The 26189-nt window shown below is 42.9% G+C and overlaps 1 protein-coding gene across 2 annotated transcripts in view; it reads right to left on the bottom strand.

Moving 5' to 3' along the window:
- Positions 1 to 2282: 2282 nt before the first annotated feature.
- Positions 2283 to 26189, bottom strand: part of LOC147012737 (sodium-dependent lysophosphatidylcholine symporter 1-A-like) — a 55018-nt gene continuing 31111 nt past the window's right edge. For both annotated transcript variants that reach the window (XM_085853867.1, XM_085853866.1), the window contains 9 exons: positions 25752 to 25894; positions 25377 to 25470; positions 23827 to 23951; positions 20586 to 20669; positions 16954 to 17037; positions 16493 to 16605; positions 15811 to 15954; positions 11996 to 12148; positions 2283 to 5652 (listed from right to left, as the gene is read on the bottom strand). In XM_085853867.1, coding sequence (XP_085709993.1) covers positions 12019 to 12148; positions 15811 to 15954; positions 16493 to 16605; positions 16954 to 17037; positions 20586 to 20669; positions 23827 to 23951; positions 25377 to 25470; positions 25752 to 25894 — 917 coding nt within the window. In that variant the 3' untranslated portion in view covers positions 2283 to 5652; positions 11996 to 12018. The remainder of the gene's footprint in view (positions 5653 to 11995; positions 12149 to 15810; positions 15955 to 16492; positions 16606 to 16953; positions 17038 to 20585; positions 20670 to 23826; positions 23952 to 25376; positions 25471 to 25751; positions 25895 to 26189) is intronic.

Raw genomic sequence — 26189 nt, 5'->3', positions numbered from 1 at the left:
TTGAAAATTCTATGGCAGTCGCAGGGACGCCCTAAGGTCACCGTGCGACATCAAATCAAAGACCGTATGGCACCCCCACGTTTTCGGTCTCCACAATTTCTAAATACCCCGTGCGGCTACCCGAAAAATAAAAACATATGTGACTGCTACATTTTGTGACCGTGGAAATACTGTGGCCACCCTACAATTGCGAGTGGCCGTAGATTTTGTAGACCCTACGGCCGCCGAGCCAAATGTGACTTAGGCCTAACCGATAACTGTGTATTCCCTTGGAACATGTCTCCCCCTACCTTTAATCCTCCTGGTCTCGGTATGAATCGAGTTGATTTTTTAACTTTAATCTGAAGATCGGCACGGCGAGATGCCCCCCGGAGCAAGACTCGTGGCTTCACTCGCGCTAATCGACATAGCTCTGGAAAAGACAATTTATGGCGCATTGCGCCTCCGGATTTATTATACCACCAGCATGTTCATGCAACCTCACCTGCAATCCTCCCAGTCTGTTGCATGGAAATTACACGGGCTCAACAACTGATGTTAATTACTCGATTTTTAATTTATTTATTTTATGCATTCCCAAGTCCTGAAAAGAAAACGACTTTGCATGTACGCGATGTGACTCTGTGCTACAAAAATATTTTCGATTCTGACTTAGAGTTAACTTTCAAAGGAACTCCCAAGGGAACACTTCTGTTCAGAAATATCTTAACCTACCTTACTTGCATTATAAATACTGCCAAATGCCACCAAAAAAAAGACCCTTGATGGGAAAAAACAAACCAGATCCAAAGAGAATAGCATTCCACAGGTCACTTGAGAATAAAGAGCATAAACAGGCTCAAGTTGCAGCGTCCAGGTCAGCTGAGCAGACAGAGCAGATACGGGCTCAGGTTGAGGATCAATGCGCAAGACAAGCAAACTCGAGGTCAGCTGAGACTAGAGAGCAGACACAGGCTTGGGTTGAAGATCAACATGCATGACAAGCAGCCTCGAGGTCAGCTGAGACTAAAGAGCAGACACAGGCTCGGGTTGAGGATCAATGTGCAAGACAAGCAGCCTCCAGGGCAGCTGAGAATACAGAGCAGACACAGGCCCGGGTTGAGGATCAACGTGCAAGACCAGTAGCCTCCAGAAAAGCATGCTGGGCACCCTTAGAAGGTAAAGCATTTCAATACAACTCAAAACACATTTTGCAACACTCAAGATTGGTAATTCAAATGAAATCATAAAGCCAACATTCCCCAATTTGTCATGTCGAAAATAGAGCACATAAATACCCCCCCCCCAGAAAATACAGCCCATTGGTATCAGAAACACCTCATCCAGATACACAGTTCATTCAATGGAAGCGACCCATGGGGTATTTGTGAAGCAAACGCCCGTCTACTCAAGCCTTGCACCGAACAACATGGTCAGGAGTTTGCAGAACGAGCAGCTGCTCGTTCAGTGAGCTGAGAAAGTTCTCCAAGTCTTTCACTGTGCAGATGCATAGTCCTTTCTCTCAGGTATTTTTCCAAGTATTTTTGGATTTTTAAAATAACTTTGTGAGCTATTTTAAGAAACAATACTTAACTCCGACATTCATGATATTTTATGATGCCATGAACGCTGACGTTTCCTGTGGTTTTGCACATGCATGCAGAGCATTTTGGGGCGGAATACGTGATTTTGAAAGTGCCATGACTTTTTATTCATTTATTTCTCAAACTATCTTTTCCCAATCCATGCATATGTGGTAAATATATGACCCCCAATAAATCTCATGATTCAACGATACATTTATTGTCTTTGCTTTCTCTGATTAGCCTGGTGTTGGCTCAGTGGTTAGGGTGGCGGCTTGGGATCCGAGATCCGAGGGTCCTGAGTTCAAGCCTCGTTGCCTGCTGAATTAATTTACCAGGGGGTTGACTCAGCCTGTCATCCTTCCGAGGTCGGCAAAATGAGTACCAGCTTGCTGGGATGACCGAGTCATTCGAGTATTCTGCGTCAGAGTGGCGACCCGTCCAGGATTGTGCCCAATAGCCAAGGAGACTGCTTTGGCAGCACCAATGCTCTGTACAGAGTAGGGTCCCAATGGACTTTCTCTGATCAGTTAGTCTTTGCTGAATGTTGAGAGCTTACTTAAACCTTCAAAGTATTCCATATGGAGTTATAAACTTTCTCAGAGAAATGTGATGTTTGAATGAAGTTGGTGGATGAGAAGGAATATGAAGAACAGCAAATGAAGAAGAATATTCACAGTTTTCATCAGAAACCACAAAAAAGAGTCGAGAAACAAAGAATATAAAAGTGTGTTCTTGTTAAAAAATTTAAAAATATAAATGCTGTACAATTTCTTTTACATTGTTAGAGACAGCTGTACAAGGTTAGTTTCAGTTTCCTACATTTGAATACATGTACAGGGTTCATCGTAAACAAAATTCATAAAAAGAAGGATAATATGATCAAGCTCATACATTCAGAAATACAATTCCCCCAAAGTGCATGGGATTTAAATAAATTTACTTTCTTTCACGTCATTCAAAACCAACTGACTTTGAACCGACACCGACAACCCAAGCAGTGCCAGACACTGCTCTTTTCCTGGTCGTTTGCCGAGGGCCACCTGCCTGCCTCCATCTGAGGAAATCCTCAATGTTACCCCACTTCATAAGGATCAAAATGGATCCTCCTAGACCAATCAGACTTCTCACCATTGTAAGTGAATATAATCTTAATATTCTGCAGATGTCACGTTTTCTCTAACTTTCTGATTTCTGAGCTTCAGTTTGGCTTCCGCCAAGGTCATCCCACCTCTGACATGCCGATTCTTCTGCGTTAGACATGGATGGATACCCTCAGTGTCAAACAAGAAGTCAACATAGGATTAGACATCTAGCATGCATTTGATTCTGTCAGGCATCCTGCGCTGATTTCCCAACTATGAGCTAATGGGATCTCGGGTTCCCTCTAATTGATTAATTATCAGATTTCCCGTGCGCTCACAAGCAGAAGGTTGCTTTGGATGGCGTACTATCCCGTGCTGTTCCTCTTTAGGTTGGCATCTCAAGGTAGTGATGTGGGACCAATGCTGGCCTCGATATGCATCAATGGCATGGCTTTGTCAAAAGAAAATCCATTGTTTTACTTTTCTTTGTGCTCCATAATAGTTATGCACTTGTCTGTCAGCCAGGCTGTGGCAGCATTCGGCCCTGCTCACCTGTAGATATTAAGCAACTGGTCATCTACCTGGAACATGTCTTTCAGTGAAAGAAAGATCCATATTCTCAAGTTGTCCCTCCATAAGGACCAGCAGAAAAAAAAAATCCCCAAATTAGTTTCTGTGGTCAACCTCTGGAAAAGTTCAAATCTCTGGAACCTCATTATCCGGTACCTCACTATCTGCTGTTATATGTGTTGGGCAGATCATATTTCCAAGCCAGCTGACCTCCAAATCTCACAACTGTTTAAAATTCTCCACAGGCCTAGTTTCATCCTCTGCAATCCTTAGTCTATGACATTGTACAATTCCTGCATCTATAACATAATGGAATATAGCTCCCTCATATGAAATGGTGCTGCTGCTGCTGCTTTGCACCTTGCCCAAATGAGGCCCTGGATTCCAATAGCCTTTGTGTCATCGGACCCTCGTGTCAAGAAGCTGAGTCTCAGGGTCGTAGCCTTGCATGTTTTTTAAACCGGTTCCATTGCTCTTGCTCGTCCGGCCCTCTCACCTCTCTGCCCAGATCCCGCCCCTTCAGGTCACACGTGTCTGCCAGAAACCCATTCCTTGCTATCCTCTTCAAATATAAACTCAATCCTCACCTCCATTATTACAAACTCCTATTTCCTTTGTCTTACTGAGTCCACTGTCTCAAGCTCTTCCCTTTAGGATTCCAGGTCTGTTGTCCACCGCCACCTGATGGCCTCTCCCACTTCCACAATCTGGAGCTTCGCTGCACCCACTGAGATCCTATTCTCACCCTTCCCCTACAAATCCTCTCCTTGCGTTGTAGGCTGAGCATCCATTTTTCGAGTCTCACCGTTTGTCCTTTGCACCATTATGTATGTAATGTTGATCCATTTCCACCTATTGTTCTGCTCTTCCATGAGCCTCGAATCCTGTATATATATATATATATATATAAAAAAAAAAAAACTTTGTTCCACTTGGCACAGTCACCTGGCAATTGCTCAATGCAATCACCCAAGTAGGAATCTTCTTCACGATATCTAAATCACTGTTTTTTTGATCATTTGTCCTTATAGGCAAGGAGTAAGTTCACTTGTAAGTTTGCGTTAGGCAAGAGAAAGCAGTGCTGGGAATGTAATAGACTTTGTTGAGAAATTCTCAAAAATAAATGCAATTCTAAGTTCGTGTGATAATGAGGTTTCAGTTATGATAAGAACGACGTTGAAGGTAGTGACAGGGAAGATGGGAAGTGTGGGAGAGGGGTGGTGGGAATAACACAGTGACTTGGAAAACACTGTAGGCCTGTTTATATTTCATGTTAGCATCTAAAGAAGCCAAAGAGGCCTCCGAGAACAGTACATGTACACTTTACCAACTTTGACATTCAAGCCTCCCACCCAGAGAGGTAGTTTTGATTTCTTGGCAACGGTGGTGAAAATAATTTCATCAACCAATTCAAAAATTTCATCGAGCATTGCCGAAGACTGTTCTTGTGCTCACTAAGCCGTGAAATGGTGGAAGTGTCATCGTCTTGCCTTCAAATCCATGTTGACGAAAACACAATCAAAAACAATGCCATCTCCATTTTGTGTCACCATTTTCACACCTTCGTCTTTGTTGCGGGGTAGCATCATTGGCTGAGGGCACGGCTGTGCTTCTGACGCAGTGCCTTCTGCCGGTAAGGACAGGAATTTGTAATTTGTTCATCGTGTTGGCGATAGCTCGCCGACTCTTCACGAAGGACACCATGGGATCTTTAGTCCACCAATTAATGCTGGCCGATGGAACTCCCATTTAACGTCCATCCAAGGGACAGCACACACATTGATGAATCACCATGACTGTGAAACACTGGGATGACAGTTTATAGCTTGTTCAGGATTCAAACCCAGGCTAGACAGCTTTGAGGTGAGTTGGTGTATCTTTAGGCCATCCTTTCAGCCCATTTTCCCATCAAAATTTTCGACATGCAAAAGAAAATAGTCTTTTGAGTCAAACATTGTCATACTAGTAATTTATGCGTCACGGAATTCTTGGATGGCTTAATTTGACATTCTGTTAGGCTGGGCTTCGACGCTAATACTGTGCTATAAACAGGCCTAAAATGTCACAAAAACATCGGTGTCTTGACAATACGGACTGCATTGCAAAAATATTTCCTCATTGTGGCCTTTCTATAAAAGTCTGCAGTGCCACAATGTTGGGAAATCAGGGTGCTTTGGGACATAGGATATAATGGGAGACATTTGCACCAAATATCATTGGCCAAGAAGAGTTGCTATGGGGGGAAACCCAATGCACCCCAGGTTCCATGACGTGTGCACTTCAGTGCAAAAGTAAATAGAATATATATATATATTTTTAAAAAATCTATAAAATGCACGTTTCCCGCGTCGTGCTTGTAAAAGAATAAATAAATTATCTTGTTCCTGTTTCCGCCGCATTCTTGTTTCCTTCATGTCACAACTCCATCTCTACACCTGGCACAGGTAATGCACACACGTTAGGTTGTCGTTATCTGTAAGGCAATTTTAGAAATAAATTCTAGACCTTCCCCCCCCCCCCCCACCCAGTCACACACCGTTCACAATTTCATTCCAAATTAATTGATATTTTCTCAGATATATTACAGATTGCATTACCCATTTAACTTCCAAAATGAGAAGCATCATAACATTGCTGAAACAGTGGGAAGGGAAGACTGAGACAGAACAGTCTCTGGAAGGTAGTTCCATAGACGGGAGAAGTGAGGAATAAAAGAGTTGAGGCACACAGTCAGCCTGGATTTTGGAAGATTAATCACGATGGAATTACTGGAAGAATGTTTGCATCCTGGAGTTGTTGGGGATGGTTGGAGGACCGAGAGAGCAGAAGGAGCAATGTTGAGAACATATGGTAGAAAACAGAGACCACTGACCTGCCTGCAATGGGAGGGCAACTGACGTTGTGCTTTGGCCTCATCATGGGAGATTCCAATAATTTTAAGAGCTTTTGATTTCCCAGAATCCAGATGAGATGCTGGAGAGACTAATGAGATGCTGGAGCACCACCCCATAGCAGAGAACAGTAGTCCATTGATCTATGGACAAAGGCCTTGCAGACAGCGAGTATCTCTGATTTTCAAAGGAGAAACTTGGATCGAAGGAGGGTGTCGAATCAGCACTTCCCACAGCTTATCGTTGCGTCAGGAATTGAACGCATGTGAGAACTCAAAGATACGTGTGCTACCTCAAAGCCACCTGGGTGGAATATAATACAATTGAGAGCTCAAAGAGAAATGTGCTACATCTCGGCCAATCAAGTGATGTTTGACAAATGTGTTTTCGTGTGCATATGATAAGGTACACTCATGATTTTGTCACGATCTTGTATACATTGTCCTATCAAAATCAATAGGCTACCCCTTTCAAAACATTATAATTGCCTCCCACATGTGCATCTTCATTTTCTCAACCCTGAATATCATCATGAGACAGTATAAACAGATGGGCAACGGTTTCATCACTCAGTTTAAGATCACCTTGTACCAGAAGTAGTTAATTGAATTCCACTGAGGAATTCAAATCAACTACCATACATTGGGCACTTCCGTCGGGATGATTTCAACCTTCCTACTCATCCACAATTAAATTGTGGGGATGTTTGTCATGGAGTGGAGGAGTACAAACAACACCAACCAAAACCATCGAGCTGAAAGACGATCAAACATTTCTTTGAGACGGAAGAAAACCCTGTGAATTTTTTTAGATGGAACAGGTGCGGATTCTTTCCGAACATCAACCCACTCATATGAGGAATGCGTTCAGGGGGAGTGGTCAGCAAGATGTTCAGCTCGCACTGGTTCAAGTCATTGAGTCTTGCATTCCATACAATATCCTGAAGAGCAGTTGTACACAAGCTGTTCACATGTGATCAATGCATGACATTGCATGGTATGGTGCAAATGTGTAGGATGATGATGGTGGTGTGAGTCGTCGCTTTCGACAAATATTTCCCCTTCGTTGGCATGCTCACTAAGCATTGTGCGATGGCTGCAAAGGCCAATGCGGGACCCATAGCATCAACTGCAAATATCACAAGTATAGACTGGTCCTTGTGGAGACTGACGTTGGCAGGTTTTCCTTTATTGCCTCCACTGTCTCTAAATGGCAAGTCTCCCACATTCAAAGTGGTCCAGGCCTTTGCAGAAAATGTTGCGCCAAGCTGACCTGGTTGTGGCCTGATGTTCCAAGGTGATGACTGGAATGGCAGAAACCTTAAGTGCAATAAATTTGTCCACTGGAGCCTTAAAATGTGAGAAAAGATTCTTGAAGAAGTTATATGTCCAGGTGCATGTTACTCAAGTCTAATGTCAGGGAGTGTGAGATTTGTTTGAATTCGAATTGGGATCTTCACAACATTGACAACAAATTTGAAAAAAGTTACATCACCATGTGAGGATTTATGGAGAGATCGCTCTCATAATCAACAAGCTGGTCCCTTTGATTTTGATAGACTGGACATTGGAAGGCCTTCCAACATAAGAAATGGTCACACACACCAAAACTGGTTATAAATTGCTTATATAATGTGTTCTGTGGCTTTTGGTAAAGGTGCTGTCACACCTTGACGATTTAGCCAGCAATGGCAACGTATAAAAATGTATGTAAAACGTTGGCGTACACTGAAATTTTGATGTTTTTTTTAAAGTTTTGGTCATATTCATAACGTGTTGGTCGTATTCATAACATATTAGTAATGGGCACAGAATGTTTCGTTGTCTCATTGATAACTTATACCAACGAATGCTTAGCCTGTTGTCGGCGTTCACAACCTATGCCCAACGATAGTTTAACTTAGTCATAGCGCGCTGCACGTATCGCCGACGAACTCGTGGCGTTCTCTGTTAAAAACCTGCCGCACGCTGATTTAAATCATAACCACCTGAGAATTGGAAGTGTCAACATCGCAGTCACACCTTGACGATTTAGCCAGCGTATGCCGACCGATGAAAAATGTGTCTAAAACGCTGGTACACATCGAATACGGTATGGGTAAGTTGTGTATACGTTAAGAGCACGCTGAAAAACGATGAAGTATGCTGTCATATTTCGTGGTACATTTAGTACGTCGTGAAATTTCAAGCATACTGAAAATTTTACGACGTACTCGACGTATTCGACGGCTCACACGTTCCACTACGCTGGGAATAAGTTGTAGGCACGATATGCGATCGTTGACACACGTCGACACAAGTTCCTTGTAAGTTACTCATAAGTGGAAACATGTCGAGGTAATGTTTAGCATACCCGACTTATTTTCTCCGTGAAGGCACATTTTCTTTTTTTCTCCTTGGCTCCGTGAAGGCACGTGACGAAATGTCTGAAGTTATTGTTGTTGTTGTTGTTGTTTTTATTTTTATTTTTAGTCTATCACGAATTTTAAAATATATTCGAACATTTGCTTTTAAGTTTCGACGTCGATGTGACAATATCCTCAAACAGAAAATATTCACAGAGGAGGAACTAAGAATAAGACATGAGCAAACTGAAGAGGCAATCGGACGTGACGTAACGGCACGTGACGAAATATCTGAAGTTATTATTGTGTTTTTTTTTTTTGACGCTGCCAATACGTCATTATACGGGAGCTGTAAATTAGAAACACGTTCAAGTAAGTTCTGTGGTCGTCCGGAAGACGTCAATCAAATACGTCTACATACGTCAATATGCGTTGGAGGTACGTTACACATAGGTTCAAAGCACGTTACTCATAGGTTAGAAATAAGTTTTGGGTACGCTTAGCATTACCTCAACGCGTTTCGACTTATGAATAACTTACAAGTAACGTGCCTCGACGTGTGTCAACGATCGCATAACGTGCCTCGACGTGTGTCAACGATCATGTAATGTGCCTACAACACGTTACTTATAGGTTATAAATAAGTTTCGGGTACGCTAATCATTACCTCGACGTGTTTTGACTTGTGAGTAACTTACAAGTAACGTGTGTCGACGTGTGTCAACAATCGCATAACGTGCATCGACGTGTGTCAACGATCGTGTAACGTGCCTACAACACCTTATTCATAGGTTATAAATAAGTTTCGGGTACACTAATCATTATCTCGATGTGTTTCGACTTATGAGTAACTTACAAGTAATGTGCGTCAACGATCGCATAACGTGCCTACAACTTATGGCCAGCATAGCGGAACGTGTGAGTCATACGCTGACATACATCGTAAAATTTCAAGCATGCTAAAATTTGAGGACAACCTATGGTATCCAAGGCCATCTCCACTCATGGCTCGCAGACTTCCTCTCCTGTCGCAGTCAACGTGTGGCCCTAAATGGAGTTCTTTCACCCCCTCTTCCTGTCCAGGCTGGAGTTCCTCAAGGTAGCGTTCTGGGCCTTGTTCTTTTTCTGGTTTTCATCAATGATCTGTCTGACTCTCTGGAAAATCCTCTATATCTCTTTGCTGATGACTCCACCCTCTGCCGTACCATCGGTCATCCCTCAGACCAGCAAGCAGCAGCTTCTTCGCTCACTGCAGATCTGGATAAAATCACAAACTGGTCCAACATGTGGAACATGTCTTTCAATCCGGACAAATCTCACACTCTCACTATGTCTCTTCGAAAGGACCGTTTAGAAAACCCCCCCATCCACTTTCTCAACAATCCTCTGGAAGAAGTCCTTTCTTTCAAGCTTCTGGGTCTCACTATCTGCCATGACCTTTCCTGGGAAAGCCACATTTCAAACCTCGCCTCCAAAGCCAGTCGCCGACTGGGAATCCTCCATCGTGCAAGGTCCTTCCTCGGCCCACCTGAGCTCCTGACCACTTACAAAGCATTTGTCCGTAGCCTGATGGAGTACTGCTCTCCCCTCTGGGCTGGTGCTCCTGCCTCCCACCTTTCTCGGCTTCACGCTGTAGAAACCAGGGCATTTAAGATCGTCGGCATCTCCCGCAATGAGGCTGAGTCTTTGGGCCTCTCACTCAATCACCGCAGGTTGGTCGGTGGTCTTTTTGTCTTCTACCGTCTCCTCTCCAGCCTCGCCCCCCCTGTTCTCTCTGCGATTTGTCCCCACCACATTTCCGCAGGGCGCTCAAGGTCTGCCAACAATCCCCTTCTGGTAAAACTACCAAAATCACGAATCACTGCTCACCTTCACTCTTTCATTCCTCTTTTTCCCCACCTTTGGAATAAACTCCCTCACTCTATTCATTCCCATTCTTCCCTCCAGGCCTTCAAAACAGCTGTTCACCACCACCTCATATCATCTCCCATCCAAATCCTTGATCTTTTCTACCCCCGATAATCCACCCAAGCCCACCTCCTTAAAATTCCCTGCTTTCCTTCCTGAAAGTCCCTGTAATGTCCATCTTCTATTCCCCATGGTCTCCGTCCCATCCCTCTCTCTTCCACAGATCTCCAAATGTCTCTCTTCCCCACTATTTTGCCCTTCCCACTCCCTCCCCTCCTGTCTCATGCCCCCCTTGATGTGCGTTGTGTGTTAGCTCTCATACAAGCCTCGACAAGGTATACAAAAAACAAACAAACCGCAAAGTACAACGATGAAAGCCAGCGTACTACGACATATGGCAGTGTTTTTCAGCGTGCTCTTAATGTTATCAAAACTTACCCATAACGTATTCGACGTGTGCCAGCGTTTGACAAATTTTTCATAAGTCGGCATGCGCTGGCTAAATCGTCAACGTGTGACAGCGCCTTAAGATTGTGTATTGTTCTTGGATTGGGTTTGGATCATTCAGCTATTATAGTTCGAAAATGATATTAATATTGGGCCAAAACGAAGATTTGTTTGTTTGAACACTGGCAAACACAAATACCACATTTTCACATGGACAAGGCATTGGTTGAGCAGGTAGTTGAGTATACAGTACTATCGGACCCTGCGATTCACGGATTCACTATCCACAGACCCCGTGTATTCGCGGTTTAGAAAATGCGACCTGCTTCGACATTCATGGCCCTGTGCTTTGCGTATTTGCGTAATCATGTTGTTGTTTTGTGGGCATATTCATTGTTTTTCATGCGATTTTTAATTTTTCCCTCATGAATCACTAACTGCCAGGAACCTATCCCCACTTTTCTCATTGAAACTATACCCTGCTATTCGCAGATTCGCTATTCGCAGCATTTTCCAGGAACGTATCCTCCGCTAATAGCGGGGTCCGACAGTATCACATTTACATGGAAAACCTATATGGTAAGGGTTAGATTCTAATCCAGAAGAGGAAGTGAATACATATAATCTCGTTCTTTACTCATTTAGAAACTGAAAATATTGCTGTTTACCGTAATAAAGCTAGAGAAGATTGATATTTCTCATATACCATGTTTTTGAGGTTCATTTCTGGACATTTAGTAGCACACACATTCTGCTTTCTTTCCCCTTGGGAAATGCGACTAACATGACTGGAATAATATACAGACTACTTGTTCAACAGGATCCTTTTAATGCAGTATCCAGGCAGGCATCCCATCCAAGGACTATCTACAAACCTGGTAGATAGGGAGCTTAAGCTTCAAGCAACTGATTTATGTTTGCACAGGAAAATTATGGGGTGTATTTTTCATGATAGATCTCCAATTTTCATCATAAAGATGTTATCTATTAATCAGACGATTGACTTGATTGTGCTTGGAAACTCTGTTGCTCTTCAGCGTACAGCTGTTTCAATTTGAAAGAAGTCCAGGTGGATTGCTGCACATGCCAAATAGCAAAAGAGTTTCCCGATCTCAAGATGAAGAGTAACATGTCCAAGAAAAACACCAACAATGGAAATATGTGCGAGAAAGAGTTGAACAAGCTTACTGGTCTGCAGATATTGAGAATCATCACAGTTTGTAGCAGATGAGTGCAGAAATTCCAATGAGGCCGAATATAATGGGTGCTGGAGCCATAAGAAGTCGCAGTGTCAACACCAAGCTGCGAGTATTGTCCTTGCATGTTTTGTAACCCACAGAACTGTAGAAATCACACCATGTACTTCATATTCATGCCACATACTCAATATAAAGTCTTAACACCACATGCCCAATGAGCACAATTATATCACCGGCACCTTATTCAAATTTATCAACACTATGCGAGAAAAAAAATCATGCTACATACACATTATTATTGATAATGAATAACAGGCGTTGGTGGGCGGCCATATATTATCTTGTATGGCCAACACGTGCCCAGATCTCAGCACCAGAACTTTAACACCTGTTGCCAGTTCCTAATCAGTTGGAGATGAGATTCACTGCCATTCCATGCAAAATGACTGGCAAGATAGCCAAGAGCAAGAGATGGATGCACACTCGCCTGTGATCTGTCAGGCACTGGTTGAAATATCATGTCAGCTATAAACTGTCACCCTGATGTTTCACAGGCAGGGCGAGGCATCAATGTGTCTGCCATCCCTCGGTGGACGTTAAACTCGGCTTACCACATGCCAGCATCACTTGGTGGACATTAAAGATCCCAGACCTTCATGAAGAGTCATGTGAGCTCTCCCGGCACAATGAACAAATTACAAATGCACTGCATCAGCAGCACAGCTGCACCTCCATGAAAATCACAGTATACTACCCACAGGCCATAGCCACATGCTGTACATGAAATAAGACGAGGAAGAAGACCATGTAACACCATTTATCATTCATTTGTGTGTAGCACTTGGCTGCTGGTTGCATCATTTCTGGGAGCTCAGTCTGTGTCACGAATACGTATCCCCTGTAGTTTAGGGCAAGGATGTGGAATTTGGCAAGGTTGCTAGCACACAACGGCCTACTGTTGCTAATGGCACCATAGGTTTTCAAAAATTCACCAGCAAAGCATGCCATCAGACAGGATCCTGGCCTCGCATCGCATGTGATAGAAGGAGCACTTGATGCAACTGGCCAAAAATCCTCAAGGAGAAGGTTTACAGTCGGGTCAGGTATCGAACCTCGACTAAGCTCAAAGATGAATACTCTTCTTCCAAATGAACCTGTCAGCCCGTGCAATGCTATGCATTGACCTCAGTGATGGAAGCTGGCCAATATGTAGTTGCTCTTCTGTGGTATTCCATATAATATAAGGTTCAATGAATTGTCCTGGCACTTGGCCGACACTGCAAACTCTCCCTAAATGTTATTTTTTCTCATTATACAGGTTTACTGTCACTAAAATGGGAATATCTGTTCCATCCAACAATCCAGTGCAGGGTCTTCACTCACTTCTGTTGAGGGGATGATCGATTGTCTGCTATATATGGTGGCCAGGATTGGTGCTCAACTACGAGACAAAGCCTGGTGTTGGCTTCGTGGTTACGATGGCTGGCTTGGGTTCTTATGGTCCTGAGTTTGAGCCCCGTTTGCCACTGAATTAACACCAGGTGGGGTTGGCTCAGCCTGTCATCCTTCCGAGTTTGGCGAAATGAGTACCAGTGTACTGGTATGGGGCACAGCATCAGTGGCATAGTCGTACCCCAACAAAATGATAGCTACCCGGCAGCCAAGCTGTCATATGCAAGAATCTCCCAGGAAGGAAAAACTGGGAATTTGGAATGAGGAGGGCTTGTGGATGGAGTGGGGAGGAGGGTTAGTAAGTGTAGAAAACATTATCTGAATTGGGGACGATCTGACAATGCGGTGAACAGTTGTCTTGGAGACCTCGAGGGAAGAATGAGATTGAAGAGAATGTGGAAGTTGGTACCACAGGTGGGGAAAAAGAGGAACAAATGCATGAAGGTGAGCATTGCTTGTAGATTTAGGGAGTTTCACCAGAAGGGGGTTGATGGTGGACTATGTGTAACCTGCAGAAACCTCGGGGAGACAAAGCACAGAAAGAGCAGAGTGTGCAAGACCAGAAGAAAGAAGGTGGGAGAAGACAGAGAGATTGCTGACCTGTCTGCGATGGGAAAGTGATTGGCAAAAAGACTCATGTACAGTGTGGGAGATCCCGATAATCTTGAAGGCCTTGGTTTCCACGGTGTCTAGCTGAACAAGGTGTGAGGTAAGGTTGTCAGTCCAGAGGGGAGAGCAATCATCTATCAAGTTGTAAATGAAGGCCTGGAAGGTGAATAGGAATTCAGGTGTGCCAAGGAAGGACGTTGTATGACAGAGGATGCCCAGTCGGCGACTGGCTTTAGAGGCCAACCTTCAATTGTAGTTTGCCCAAGAAAGATGGTGATTCAGAGTGAGACCCAGGAGTTTGAGTGAATGAACTTCCTCAAGAGGGTTGTTAAGAAAGTAGATCGGAGTGTTTGCCAGACAGTGCTTTCAGAGAGACATAGTGAGAGTGTGCGTTTCGTCTGGATTGAAAGACATGTTCCAAGTGTTTGACCAGCTTGTGATTTTGTCAAGGTCTGAAGAGAGGGAAGCAGCTGCAGCAAGCTTACTGTCTGGAGGATGAGGGATGTCATGGCAGAGCATGGTGTCATCAGAAAATACATAAAGATGATTTTCCAGAGAGTCAGAGAGATCATTGATGAAGATCAGCAACAGAATTTGTCCCAGAATACTGCCTAGGGCACTCCGGCTTTAACAGGGAGAGGAGATGAAAGGAGGAAGTCAGTAATCCATGCATGGAGTTGGCCTTGGATGCCATCGGCAGAGTTTGGAGAGTAAGGCAGGATGTCACACTGTATCAAAAGCACGATATATGTTCAGAGAGATGCACCTGATCTCATGTCGGATATTGAGGACCTCCATCCATTGTTGGGTGAGTAGAAGCAGCATGTCCAAGGTAGATTGACCTGGTCTGAAACCAAATTGGTGATCTGAGATGAGGTTTTTGGAGAAAAGGAAGGATTTCTTATCAACTGCATTGATGGATTCCATGACCTTGCTGATGATTGGAAGTAAGCTGATAGTTCTGTAGTTAAGGGGATCATCTTTTGCACCTTTTTATGTAAAGCAGTGATGTTGGCTGATGGCTGATTTCCAAGCAGATATAAGATGACCTAGTGCCAATGATAGGGTGAAAAGGGCAGAGAGAGGGAGAGAGAGGGGGAGAGAGAGAGAGGGGGGGGGGATGTGCAAGAGCAGCAGAGCAGGTTTTTATGACACGTGAGCTGATGACATTCAGTTGCAGGAGTCCAAGAGTAGTTGGGTACGACTGGCAAGGCTGGGTACTGAGAGTGAGGGTTTGGGAACACAGAATTTGGAAGCAAAGCCAATATTGAGGCATTCGGCCTTCTCCCAAGTGGAGTTGGCTGTGGTGCATTTGAACTGAGGGAAGGGATGGAAGGGGAGCATACACCAGAGGCAGACTTAACGAGGTGCCACCAAGTTTTTGAAGAGGGAGAAAAGTTTGAAAGTTCTTTCTTGAGGTTGGACAGATGATGTTTTCTGGCTCTCCTGAGAGTAAACACACATTTGTTGTGGACTTTTGGAATACAATGAGATTGCCTTCAGTCGGATTTGCCTTCCAGGAAGAGAAGGCAAGTTGTTTCAGGGCAAATGCTTCACCGCAATATTCAGTGTACCATGGGCAGGAAGAAGTGTAAGTCAGTAAGCCATGCGTGGATAACTGGAGAGATGTCATATGTTACATGTCTGTCTGTCATGGGAAATTTTTCTCATTTAACTAACTCTGCACAAACATAAAACTTGGTCTGCATGTTGGAATGGGTCGAGGTGGCAGGGAAAACTTACTCTAGAATGAGCATTGATAGGGCCAAGCAGATTCCAACTGCAAACTTGTTGAAAAATACGTAGAAAGAGTAAAATAAAGCCTCCTGTCCTGGATAGTCTCCATACTTTTTCTTAAAGTCCATGATTGTATCTGGAAGCATTGACCTGTAAATACACATACGGAAAGAAGAACAACCCTATTACTGTGCTGTACATTACTAGGTCAGCATTCTTTGTTCCACTTCTCAGGTTTTGCACATTAACCTTGGTTCCTCTCTGAAAGGCAAAGCAACATCTGTTATGTCGAGAAGTAAACTGACACAACTGAGAGAGCACAGGTAGGTACGTATCTCTCATGCTCTTTCTCTCTCTTACACACACACACACACACACACACACACACACACACACACACACACACACACACACACACACACACACACACACACACACACACACACACACACACACACACACACACACACACACACACACACACACCTTTGGGTTTGCTATTAAATTATAGAGGCAGCTATTGGTTGTTCCACTGCAGAATTAAATAAATAATTCAAACTGGTTAATATTGTTGCCAATCAGAACACATTCAATCCTAATGGTTTCCCAGACCACTTCATCCTTCTCTTCAAAAACTCTAAAGTCAAAACCACATTGTTAAAGAGCAGGAAAGATATTGTTTGCCCACCAAGGAATGAGAGAGGTTGTAGCCACTGTGACGCCACAGGCCGCACACACAACGAACGCCAATGGCACGTTCCGTGGGACTGTCACCAATGCAATGAGGAACGGGATCCACCACTGCAGGAAGGCAAGCACAAATATTTGCCAAATTGTAACATACTCCTGATGCTCACTCATTTCACTGGGTTTGCTGACCTGCTTAAACCCATGCATGGATCTCTTTCTGTCACGGTAAAGCCCCAATACCAGGTGACCACTCGGTTCCTCTGGAAAACTTCCACCAAACTACGACACTACCCCCCTCTCTCTCTCTGCCTGTGTGAACTGTATCCCACTGATGACAAGAAACGCTGCTTGTGTTCTTTAAATCTTAACTCTCTCTCTTACTTTGAAGAATACATTCGTCCCAGAAGGTTAAAGTTCAGTCCATTATAAGATGAGGTGTCAATGTTTGTGGACTCTCACCATCATGCCGAACATTATCATCTTTGTTTTTCCCACCACCCTGAGCAGCAACTGGCAGGCAGGTAGACAGACAACTGCAGATACCTGCATTCACAGACATAAAGTAAAGTTGGACATATCCAGGAAAACCTCTTTGCAAAGTACTCTAAAGGCTGACTAGTTGTGGCATTGCACGGCACAACTGGTGGAGTTCTACCACCGGGGGTTCTGTGTGTTTGGTTTGTGATCTTGAACAATATAACTTTGTGTTTTCATTTCATTTTCTGATTGATGCTGACGTCATAATGTGCAACCTGACATGCAAAATATCTAAAGCTCTTTCCATTCACTCAATGGCTCACTAGTATGAATGTTCAGTACTTTCTTGGTGGGTAACAATGTTTAAATTTGATGTACTGCTTCAAGCCATTATTCCAGAGAAAAAAAAATCACAAAACTGTCCGTAAGTATCCATCGACAAAACTCAGCTGATGGCACATCATCTGCCATGGCTGGGAGTGGATCTTGAACTGCAGATAAATAAAGAGCAGAACAGAGGATGTCAAGGACTAGCAGAGCAGGTTTTTAGGACACGTGAGCTGATGCCGTCTGGTACAGTTGGAGAATCAGAGTCGAGGGTTACCAGAAACTTCTCCACTTTTTCAGGTGTAAAAGATACAGAGTCAAGGAGCCATTTGAAGTGAGGTAAGGAATGGAGGGGAAACAGAGTTAACAAGGCACCATCAGGTTTTATAGGAGGGAGACAAGCTTGAAAGTTTAATATTGAGGTTGGCTAGATGTTTTCGAGCTTTCCTGAAAGTGGACGCATACAAGCTGCAGGCTTTGTGGAATGATTTGCAGTTTCCTTCAGTCCAATTTGCCTTCCAGGAATAAATGCAGTACACAACACCCTCACCACAGGATTCATCACAGGATTTACCATCGAGAGAAGCCTCACCACAGGATTCAGTGTATCCATGGGTGGAAGGAAGGGTAAGGTAACCGAAGATGAGATGGGATGAATCTGTGTTTGAGAGAGAGCAGGTTTCTGTAGAAGAATTCCCAGACCGAGTTAACATCAGGAGCAGTAGATATGGGAGACCGGTCCTGGAGAGAAATGGCTGCTTGCATTCTCTGCCGATCTGCCTGAGTGAACTGCCAGACTCACCACATTGTTAAGACAGCTCTCTGAGAGTAGCCAGAGTGCCAACTCTCACAATAATATGATCAGATGAACCATTTGGAGCAGAAGAATTTTGCAGGTAAGTTTGTCATCATCAAGTCCATAAGGGAGGATTTCCATTGTGAGAAATCCCGGTGGGAAAGTTTACAGATCGAGGCAGTCCCATGAAATCACAGAAGTACTTTGCTGAAGTTTCACGACTGGTGGGAGAGGTTTCAACACCTAAACAATTGGCATGGTGACGATTGAAAATCAACACATGTGAGGAGGAGAGAGAGATGGGATGAGTGGTTAAAAGTTAGTCCATGTTGTCTGAGAGAGAGATGTAAATGTAGTCATAACTGTTCATGGTTGGTACAACACACAGACAAACACAAGGTGGGAGCGGAGGGGAAGTCACAGCCAGAGTTACTCCAGAGGGATGGGAGTTGCAAGAGCAGTACATGGACAGCGATAAATGTAACTTGATGTAAGTGCAACTCCACCATCAGGACATGAGTCAGGCCAATCAAATCATAGAAGACAATACCCAGGGGGAGACATTAAGGAGTCAGGGATGACCTGTGGGAGAAGAAGTTGGTCCAATCAGGATCTAGTCTTTAAAAGGATTGTTAAGAAGTCGGTCCAGTCAAAGACGTCAGTCAAATAAAGTCAGAAGATGGTCTAGTTCAGGCTGACCTGCGGAACGTCCTGTTTGCTGTATTTATAGCAACCTGGCATTCGGCTACCTGCTTCATTGTCTGAACTCTTGTTATTGAGAATTATTATTTCCTGGTCCACACACTGCAGAGTTTTCCTATTAAGAGAATAATCTCGGTTACTATTGTTTCTAACTATTCCTATTACCGATACTTTTCTCTGCATTAAATTTGATTTGCTACTTCCTTGTCATTTCCCCCAAAACAATGAAACAATTTCTACACCTGTATTTTTACCAGCTACTTGCCTCACCCCCGAGCTTCGCTTCATCTGTAAATGGATATTAATCTCGACCGCAACATCTAAATAATTTATATAAACTCGAGAGTTCATAGAACACAATAATTCTCTGTGCAGTGTTCAAGTATATATTCATTTTTTCATAAAATAATGATTTTAAAGATCGTTTTAAAAAAACAAGCTCAAATGAGATAAGATCCTCATCCTCTTAATGATGACGTCATAAAAATTGATATGACGTCATAGTGATGCATCATATGTGCGGTAATTCATCTGTGCTAATGCCCTGTTCGATTCGCGCAAACAGAATTCAAAAAGCTTGCCTAGTTTCGGAGATAATTTTTTAGGTGATTTCCATTAGCGGAGATATTTTCACGTCATAACTTTTTTTCTAGGAGGAATTTTCAAAATCGGAGATAGTTACTGTCTGCGCAGGGTATTTTTACATATATATGCCAAGTTTCAGGAAGTTTCGATGAAAACTGTAGGCTGTGAAACAAAAAAGTCCACAAGAAGAAGATGAAGAACAACAACGTGAGTAAGACTTAGAGATCCTCCACGAGGATCTAAAAACCTGGAAGTTTAGCGCCATTGGAGCAGTCTTAAATACATCACCCTTACACACTGGAATAAGACGACGACGTCACAGTTTCGGAGGTAGTGGCTTTATTGATCACCATCAAATGCAGTGGCAATTGGCATTGTACACAGCCATGTTGGCATGCTCTTCTTCATCCCGATACTGTACCCTCTCACATGCAATGCCCACTTCCCAGGTGCTGCACTTGACAGCTCCTATTACCTATATCACTCCATTGAGCAAGTCTAAGTACTGCAAAACTGGAGGTTCTTGGAAGTATTATGAAGGCCTTTTGTGTTCTTCAGTGTTCAAGTATATAATTAAATTCATATAAAGGTGTAAAGAGGTTGAAACGCACGTAAATTAATTATGGGATTTACCGCCATTTTACCCAGTCGAATACATGATCCTATAAACTGATAAGATACACGGGCAGATGGACGGACGTTAACCAATTGCTTAAACCCACTTTTTGCTTTGCGTGTATGGGGTAATAACAAACAGCAGAAGCCCTAAAGATTGGCACACACTGTTGGTGGGGCAAACCTTCCTCTGCCAACCTGCACCTGACAACTAGTCATTTCCTCTCCATTTAGAAGAAAAGTGAGTCCTCCCCTTTGGCTAGTGGTATGGAAAATACACAGAATGTATGTGAAATGGTAAAACAAAAGAAAACGGGCAGCATTGGAAGAGCAATAACAAATGAATGAATGGGTCTCGAAGCATTAAAACAATGCATTAGGAGTCACCTATTCTTACATAATCAAAGATAAACAGCACCCCACCCCCAGCTCTTCCCCTAAACCCCCTTTTTTACCCTCTCCTTTGTGTCTCCTATCCTCCCTCCTTCCTCCCTTTTATCAATTCTTTATTCTCTCAATTTAACCCTTTCCCCAATTCCCCTTGTGTATGTAAGAAACAGATGTGCCCTGAATGATGTCTGATGCTTACCAGTACAGTGATGACCAAGTACTGAAAAAGGTCTGCCATCTGTAGTGCATGTTTGAAAAAGATTCCCATGTTTCCCTTCAGGAGCTATTTGGGGTGGGGAGGCAGGGAGGGAGGGGGGAAGAATAAATATTATATGTACTGTGTATATATATATATATATATATATACACACACACACACACAAGAGTATTATATCGATCTACATAAATACATATATATATATATATATATATATATATATATATAAATATATATAAATATATATATATATATATATATATATATATATATATATATATATATATATATATATATAAATATATATAAACATCTCCTCTGCTCTTCAAGCTGAAACTGCTGCGTAAAGCAACCAAGAAGGCCAACAACAGGTAAGCGCTATGCTGTTTCAAACCCTTCCCAGAGTTCCTCCACAGCTTTAAAGACATTCGCACACAGTACACACATGAGAATCCCAATGCTACACACACCCTCAGCTGCTGGACCGGTTTCATCACTTATTGATGAATCATCAACAACAGCGCAGACAGCAATGCATACCAATGAGGCCCCAAAGCATGCACCATGTGCAAACGTCAAAAGCAGTCAATATATAAATAATAATAAAGGAAGACCCACCCACATGTTTTTATGGCTGTGGAGGAACTCTGGGAAGGGTTTGATGTAGCATCGCGCTTACCTTGTGTTGGCCTTCTTGGTTGCTTGACAGCAGTTTTGGCTCGATAAGCATGGGAGGTGTTAATTTATTTATGTAATCCTAGCCACCTGGGCTTCGTTGATTAGGTGAGAGCTGATTGACTATTCCCTCCATTCACAGGTGAGAGATGTGAGTGGTTCTTTCTTTAACATATATGTATGTATATATATATATATATATATATATATATATATATATATATATATATATATATATATATATATATATACATATCTTGAACACAGCTAGTAGTAAACATGTGGATTAACTGTTGGTGATGAGAATGATACCAAATGATTATTTCAAAGCTTTATCAGAAAAAACCATCTTGTGCAAGCCTATTATCTACTTTGGATTTAACTGAAATGCATGGAACTGAAAAAAGATAATTTAATTCCATAATAACCAGGTATCACACACGTTAATCCATCATCCATCTATGCTGTCCATCTTTGATATGTCCACAAGGGATACATGGATGTGTCGATTTAGTTTTTGTTTTCTCTCCAATAAAAGAAGCCAAAAATGATTGCTTTGCATGATTTTTCAGTCAGATACATACAGATTCATACTTTCCATGATTCCAATGTTTACATACAAAGGTCAAGACTCACAGAAGATTAGCGCAGAGGTGAGAATGGGTCTTCAAGCGACACGTGGGTGAGGGAGGAATAGCAAGATGACAAAAAAACAAGGAGGAGAGTGGAAAAATGAGAAAAAAAAAGGAAAAGAAAACAGTGATGCGGAAAGTCAGGAATGGTTGCACAAAGGGAGTATGCAGATCACGGATAAAGAGAAAGTATGGGAAGATCGGAAATGGGGGATTTCGATGTTGAAAGAAATAAATCTCAAGGTCAAATCTCATCTTAGAGCTTTAGAAAGAGATGCTTAACCCACCCAGTCAAACCATTCATCCAATCCAGTGTAAATGGGCCATTTGTGAAAGGACCCTTGATCAAACTTGATCCTTTGATCATCACTCAATCTTGATCCTTTGATCATTGATCCTTCGATCATCACCCAATCTTGATCTTCAGACCATTCCTCAATTACAGCTTCAATTGGATTGATCAATCTTGATCTTCAGACCATTCCAAAATAAAAGCTTCAATAGGATTGATCAAACTTGATCCTTTGATCATCACTCAATTATAGCTTCAATCGGATTGATCAATCTTGATCCTCAGATTATTCCTCAATTAAAACTTCAATAGGATTGATTAAACTTAATCCTTTGATCAACACTCACCTATAGCTTCAATCAGATTGATCAATCCTGTCGATGCATGTGAAGGAAAGACTGCTTATTGTCATGTTTGGAAATGAAAGTAATGCAAACAGAGAAGGCTCGTCACCAGTCATAATGACAGAACCACTGATTGGCAGTATAAGTTCCAGTACAAAGTACCATGAGAGTAACCGTACAAAATATGCAAAAGGCACCCATGCAACTGGCAGCACAAGTTACCGGCAAAAGCAGAAGTATGCAACGGCACTGGAGTTAAAGAAAGTGACAAATGACTGGTGGTGCAGGTTTATTGTTCCGTGTATATATGGAAAGACCTTCCTTTCATAGAAAGTACACGGCTGCGAGGAGGTCATGGGAATTTGTAAGAAAAGAGATAATGGCACATTAGCACCATTCTTTTCCTGTTAGGGTGAGGGACACCATCTCGTGGGCTTTGAGCCCAAGCAGGAAATCTTTGCACTACCGGGGTTGGGGCAGGGGGGAGGGAGGGGGATGACTGTTCCTCTATCTCGAGGTGCTGAACAAACGGAAGCAAGGAGGAACAGATGCCAAAACAAACTTCATTGCTTTTCACGTTGCTTTCCGTTACTATAGGAACATGTCAGAGAGGTATGGTGGTTGGCAAACCCAAAATTGAGTTTGTCTTGGAGCCCCAGTCTTTGGCAAGGATTTACATCCATGATGTGCATTCATTCACAGATGCTACATTTTCCTCCATAAAATCAGCACACCAGCATTCTACAAGACGTTTAAAATTTTTTTTTTTAATTTAATCACCCTACGGGGGATTTCGAGCTCCGCTTTGTGTTTCCGTTTATGATTTCATCTTTGTCCCTGATCTGGGTGGCAGTCATTGGCAGTATCCTCTTGTGACTGCCTAAACACCACATCAATTAGGTCCATAATTTGAAGGATGCACCACAGTAAACCAAAAAGTAATAATTATAAAAGTTTGACTTTGACCTCACTCATTATGCTTTAGGTATTGTTTCTTGTCTCAAGAAAGCTCTTGCGGCTCATGGAATAACTGAATAGAGATGGCTTCATCTTTGGGAACTGGCGGTGTATTTGAGTGGTTGGCAACACAAGCATGCATGGGCCAGACAAATTAATAAAGAAGTTCATGGTATTGTGAGTGGTTGACATGGTATAGTGGTTATATAGCCACCATATTTAAGGAATGAACAGAAATAATCAGCAAGTTACTATTTTGACCGAGGATTCAATTTGTAGTGTTGGAGATAAGGTTTGAGTGCGGTTGAATGGTGCCGGTGTACCTGCTGAGCTATGGATGTGAACACATAGCACGCTGTGAGCTTCAGGTATGGTTGGTGGGTAAACATGAGGCGCAGCTGTGATGGCAGAGCCTGTCTGCTTGGCCTCCTGGCCATTGGACTTGAAACTGTGGAGTAACAAACGGCAGGCATTTAGTGTCACTTCCTCTCATTCTGTGTTCCACCCCAGGACTGTGTTTAGTTTAGTTCTCTTTGTTGCTACAAACTTTTCCAGTATTATTGAGTGGCCTGGTAACCACTTCCACGGAACACAATTAAAAGTAAAAAGTTTCATGAGGTTGCTGAGTACTCATAATAAAATGTGGAATTTTGATTTACTTAAACTTTGATGAAAATGCAAGTTGAGATAAATTTGAGTCAACGATAAACAGCAAATGAACTTATTACATTGACATAGCAGGGAACCAGAATGACGCTTCCACCTTCCGTCGAGTCTGCGCTCAGTACTCGACCCGATTGGTGCTTCAGAGGCTGGTCAGGTCAGGTATGGGAGCATGTGCCAGAACAGCGCGTCACTGCGTCCACTTTCCACCGGTACTCCAGGGGCCTCCGTCTGGCCATCCCCCAGGCAGATGCCAGGCCCATCCCCATCTCCTTGAGATGCCGATCAACCTGCTGCAACCACGAGGAACGTGGTCAGCCCATTGGCCTCCTCCACTCACGAGACTCCCTCGCTGAGAGAATCTGGTCAGCAGGATCAGCGTCAGGAAAACGAGCCACATGTCCATACAGCCGCAACTGACGCTCACGGACTATGCAGGTAACAAATCTCATCCGAGTCTCTCTCAGCAACCGCTCGTTGGACACAAAATCCGATCAGCAATAGCCAAGGATTCTCTGAAGCGGCCTGGTACCAAAGGAATTAAGTCTCCCTCTCAGATCCTTGGTCAAAGTCCAAGTCTCGCATCCATAGAGCAGGACCTGAAGCACCAAGGACCTGAAGACTCGGACCTTCCTCCTCCCGCACAGGTACCGGCAGTGCTGCACCCCATGATCCAGTGAATCCATGACTCCCCAGGCCCGACCCAGACGTCTATTGACCTCTGACTGCCAAGGTAAGTGAATCTCTCCATGACCTCAACATTCAGAGGCAGGGCAACATAAAGTGTACCGTCTCTCGAATAGGCGTTAAGTCAGGTGTCCAACCTGCTCGCATTAGTAGGTGGATGCTAAAGATCCCACGGTATCTTTTTGCAAGAAGTCGGTGAGTTATTGCTGGCACAGTGAAGCAATTACAAACTGCTGCCCAAAATAAGTCAGGCCTGGCCAGCGATTTGATAAATATTTGGGCCAAAATCTTTACCTGGCTGACGCTACAAGAATGGGGGAATGAATGGAGTAAATAAAGAATCAGGAGCAGTGAAGGACTTTAGCATAATCACATCGATCAAACAGTTACTGTAACTTGATTGGGGGCACAACTAGAACCATGAGACACCATTAAAGCTTCCAACAAGAAGAGAGTGGTTTAATTAGGATTAAAGAGCAGAAACTGTTTAAAGTGTGTTGGGATTTTTCTCAATCCCAAATACCTTTCAACTCCCGAACACCAACAAAAAGCAAGAGGATGCAAACGAGGTAGATCACAGATACCACAATGGCTGCCATCTTGTATGCTTCTTTCTCCTGATAAGCAAAGACAGACACATGAACGGTTACCCTGTTATACCATTACAGAGGTGATTTACCTCATATCAGGCCAATAGTTCTGCTTGTTTATATCAGAAAATGAATACACTGTGAAATACAACATTTGTCGGGTGGATCGTCATGGAAGCGGTTCAAAGCAAACATTGAGATATACAAAATGGTGGCTTGGACAGCATGTGATGGATGGAGGTGTGCAGTTAAGTGGGTTATATGTGATGTCCCTGCTATCCCATTATGGTAATGAAACCACAGCTTACCTGAATGGAGCTTTCAGAAATGCTGCTGTTGTTGCGTGACGAATTGGATTCGTTAAACATTGAGCACTTTTTTGAGTCACTGACTTTAAATGCAGACATAACCAAAGCACCAAGCAGGATCCCAAAGAGCTCAACACCCATTCCTACGGTGTGGGAACAGCACATGAAGGTAAGTTAGACCAACTCAAGAGAGATTATCGACTGAAAAACCACAAGCTGCTTCAATGACCTTGTCGCGAAAAAGCAGAATCAAAACCGATGAACGAATGAATAATCCGCGTCGCTCTTCCCATTATATATATATATATATATATATATATATATATATATATATATATATATATATATATATATATATATATATATATATATATATATATATATATAAAAAAGCCAAATGTTTGAATCGTGGTCCTGGTACATTTGTCTATCACAAAT

Source organism: Eptatretus burgeri, chromosome 14 (assembly GCF_056783735.1).
Source record: "Eptatretus burgeri isolate ZD-2024b chromosome 14, Ebu_testis_v1, whole genome shotgun sequence".
Lineage (NCBI taxonomy): Eukaryota > Metazoa > Chordata > Myxini > Myxiniformes > Myxinidae > Eptatretus > Eptatretus burgeri.
This window is presented reverse-complemented; position numbering and strand designations above follow the sequence as displayed.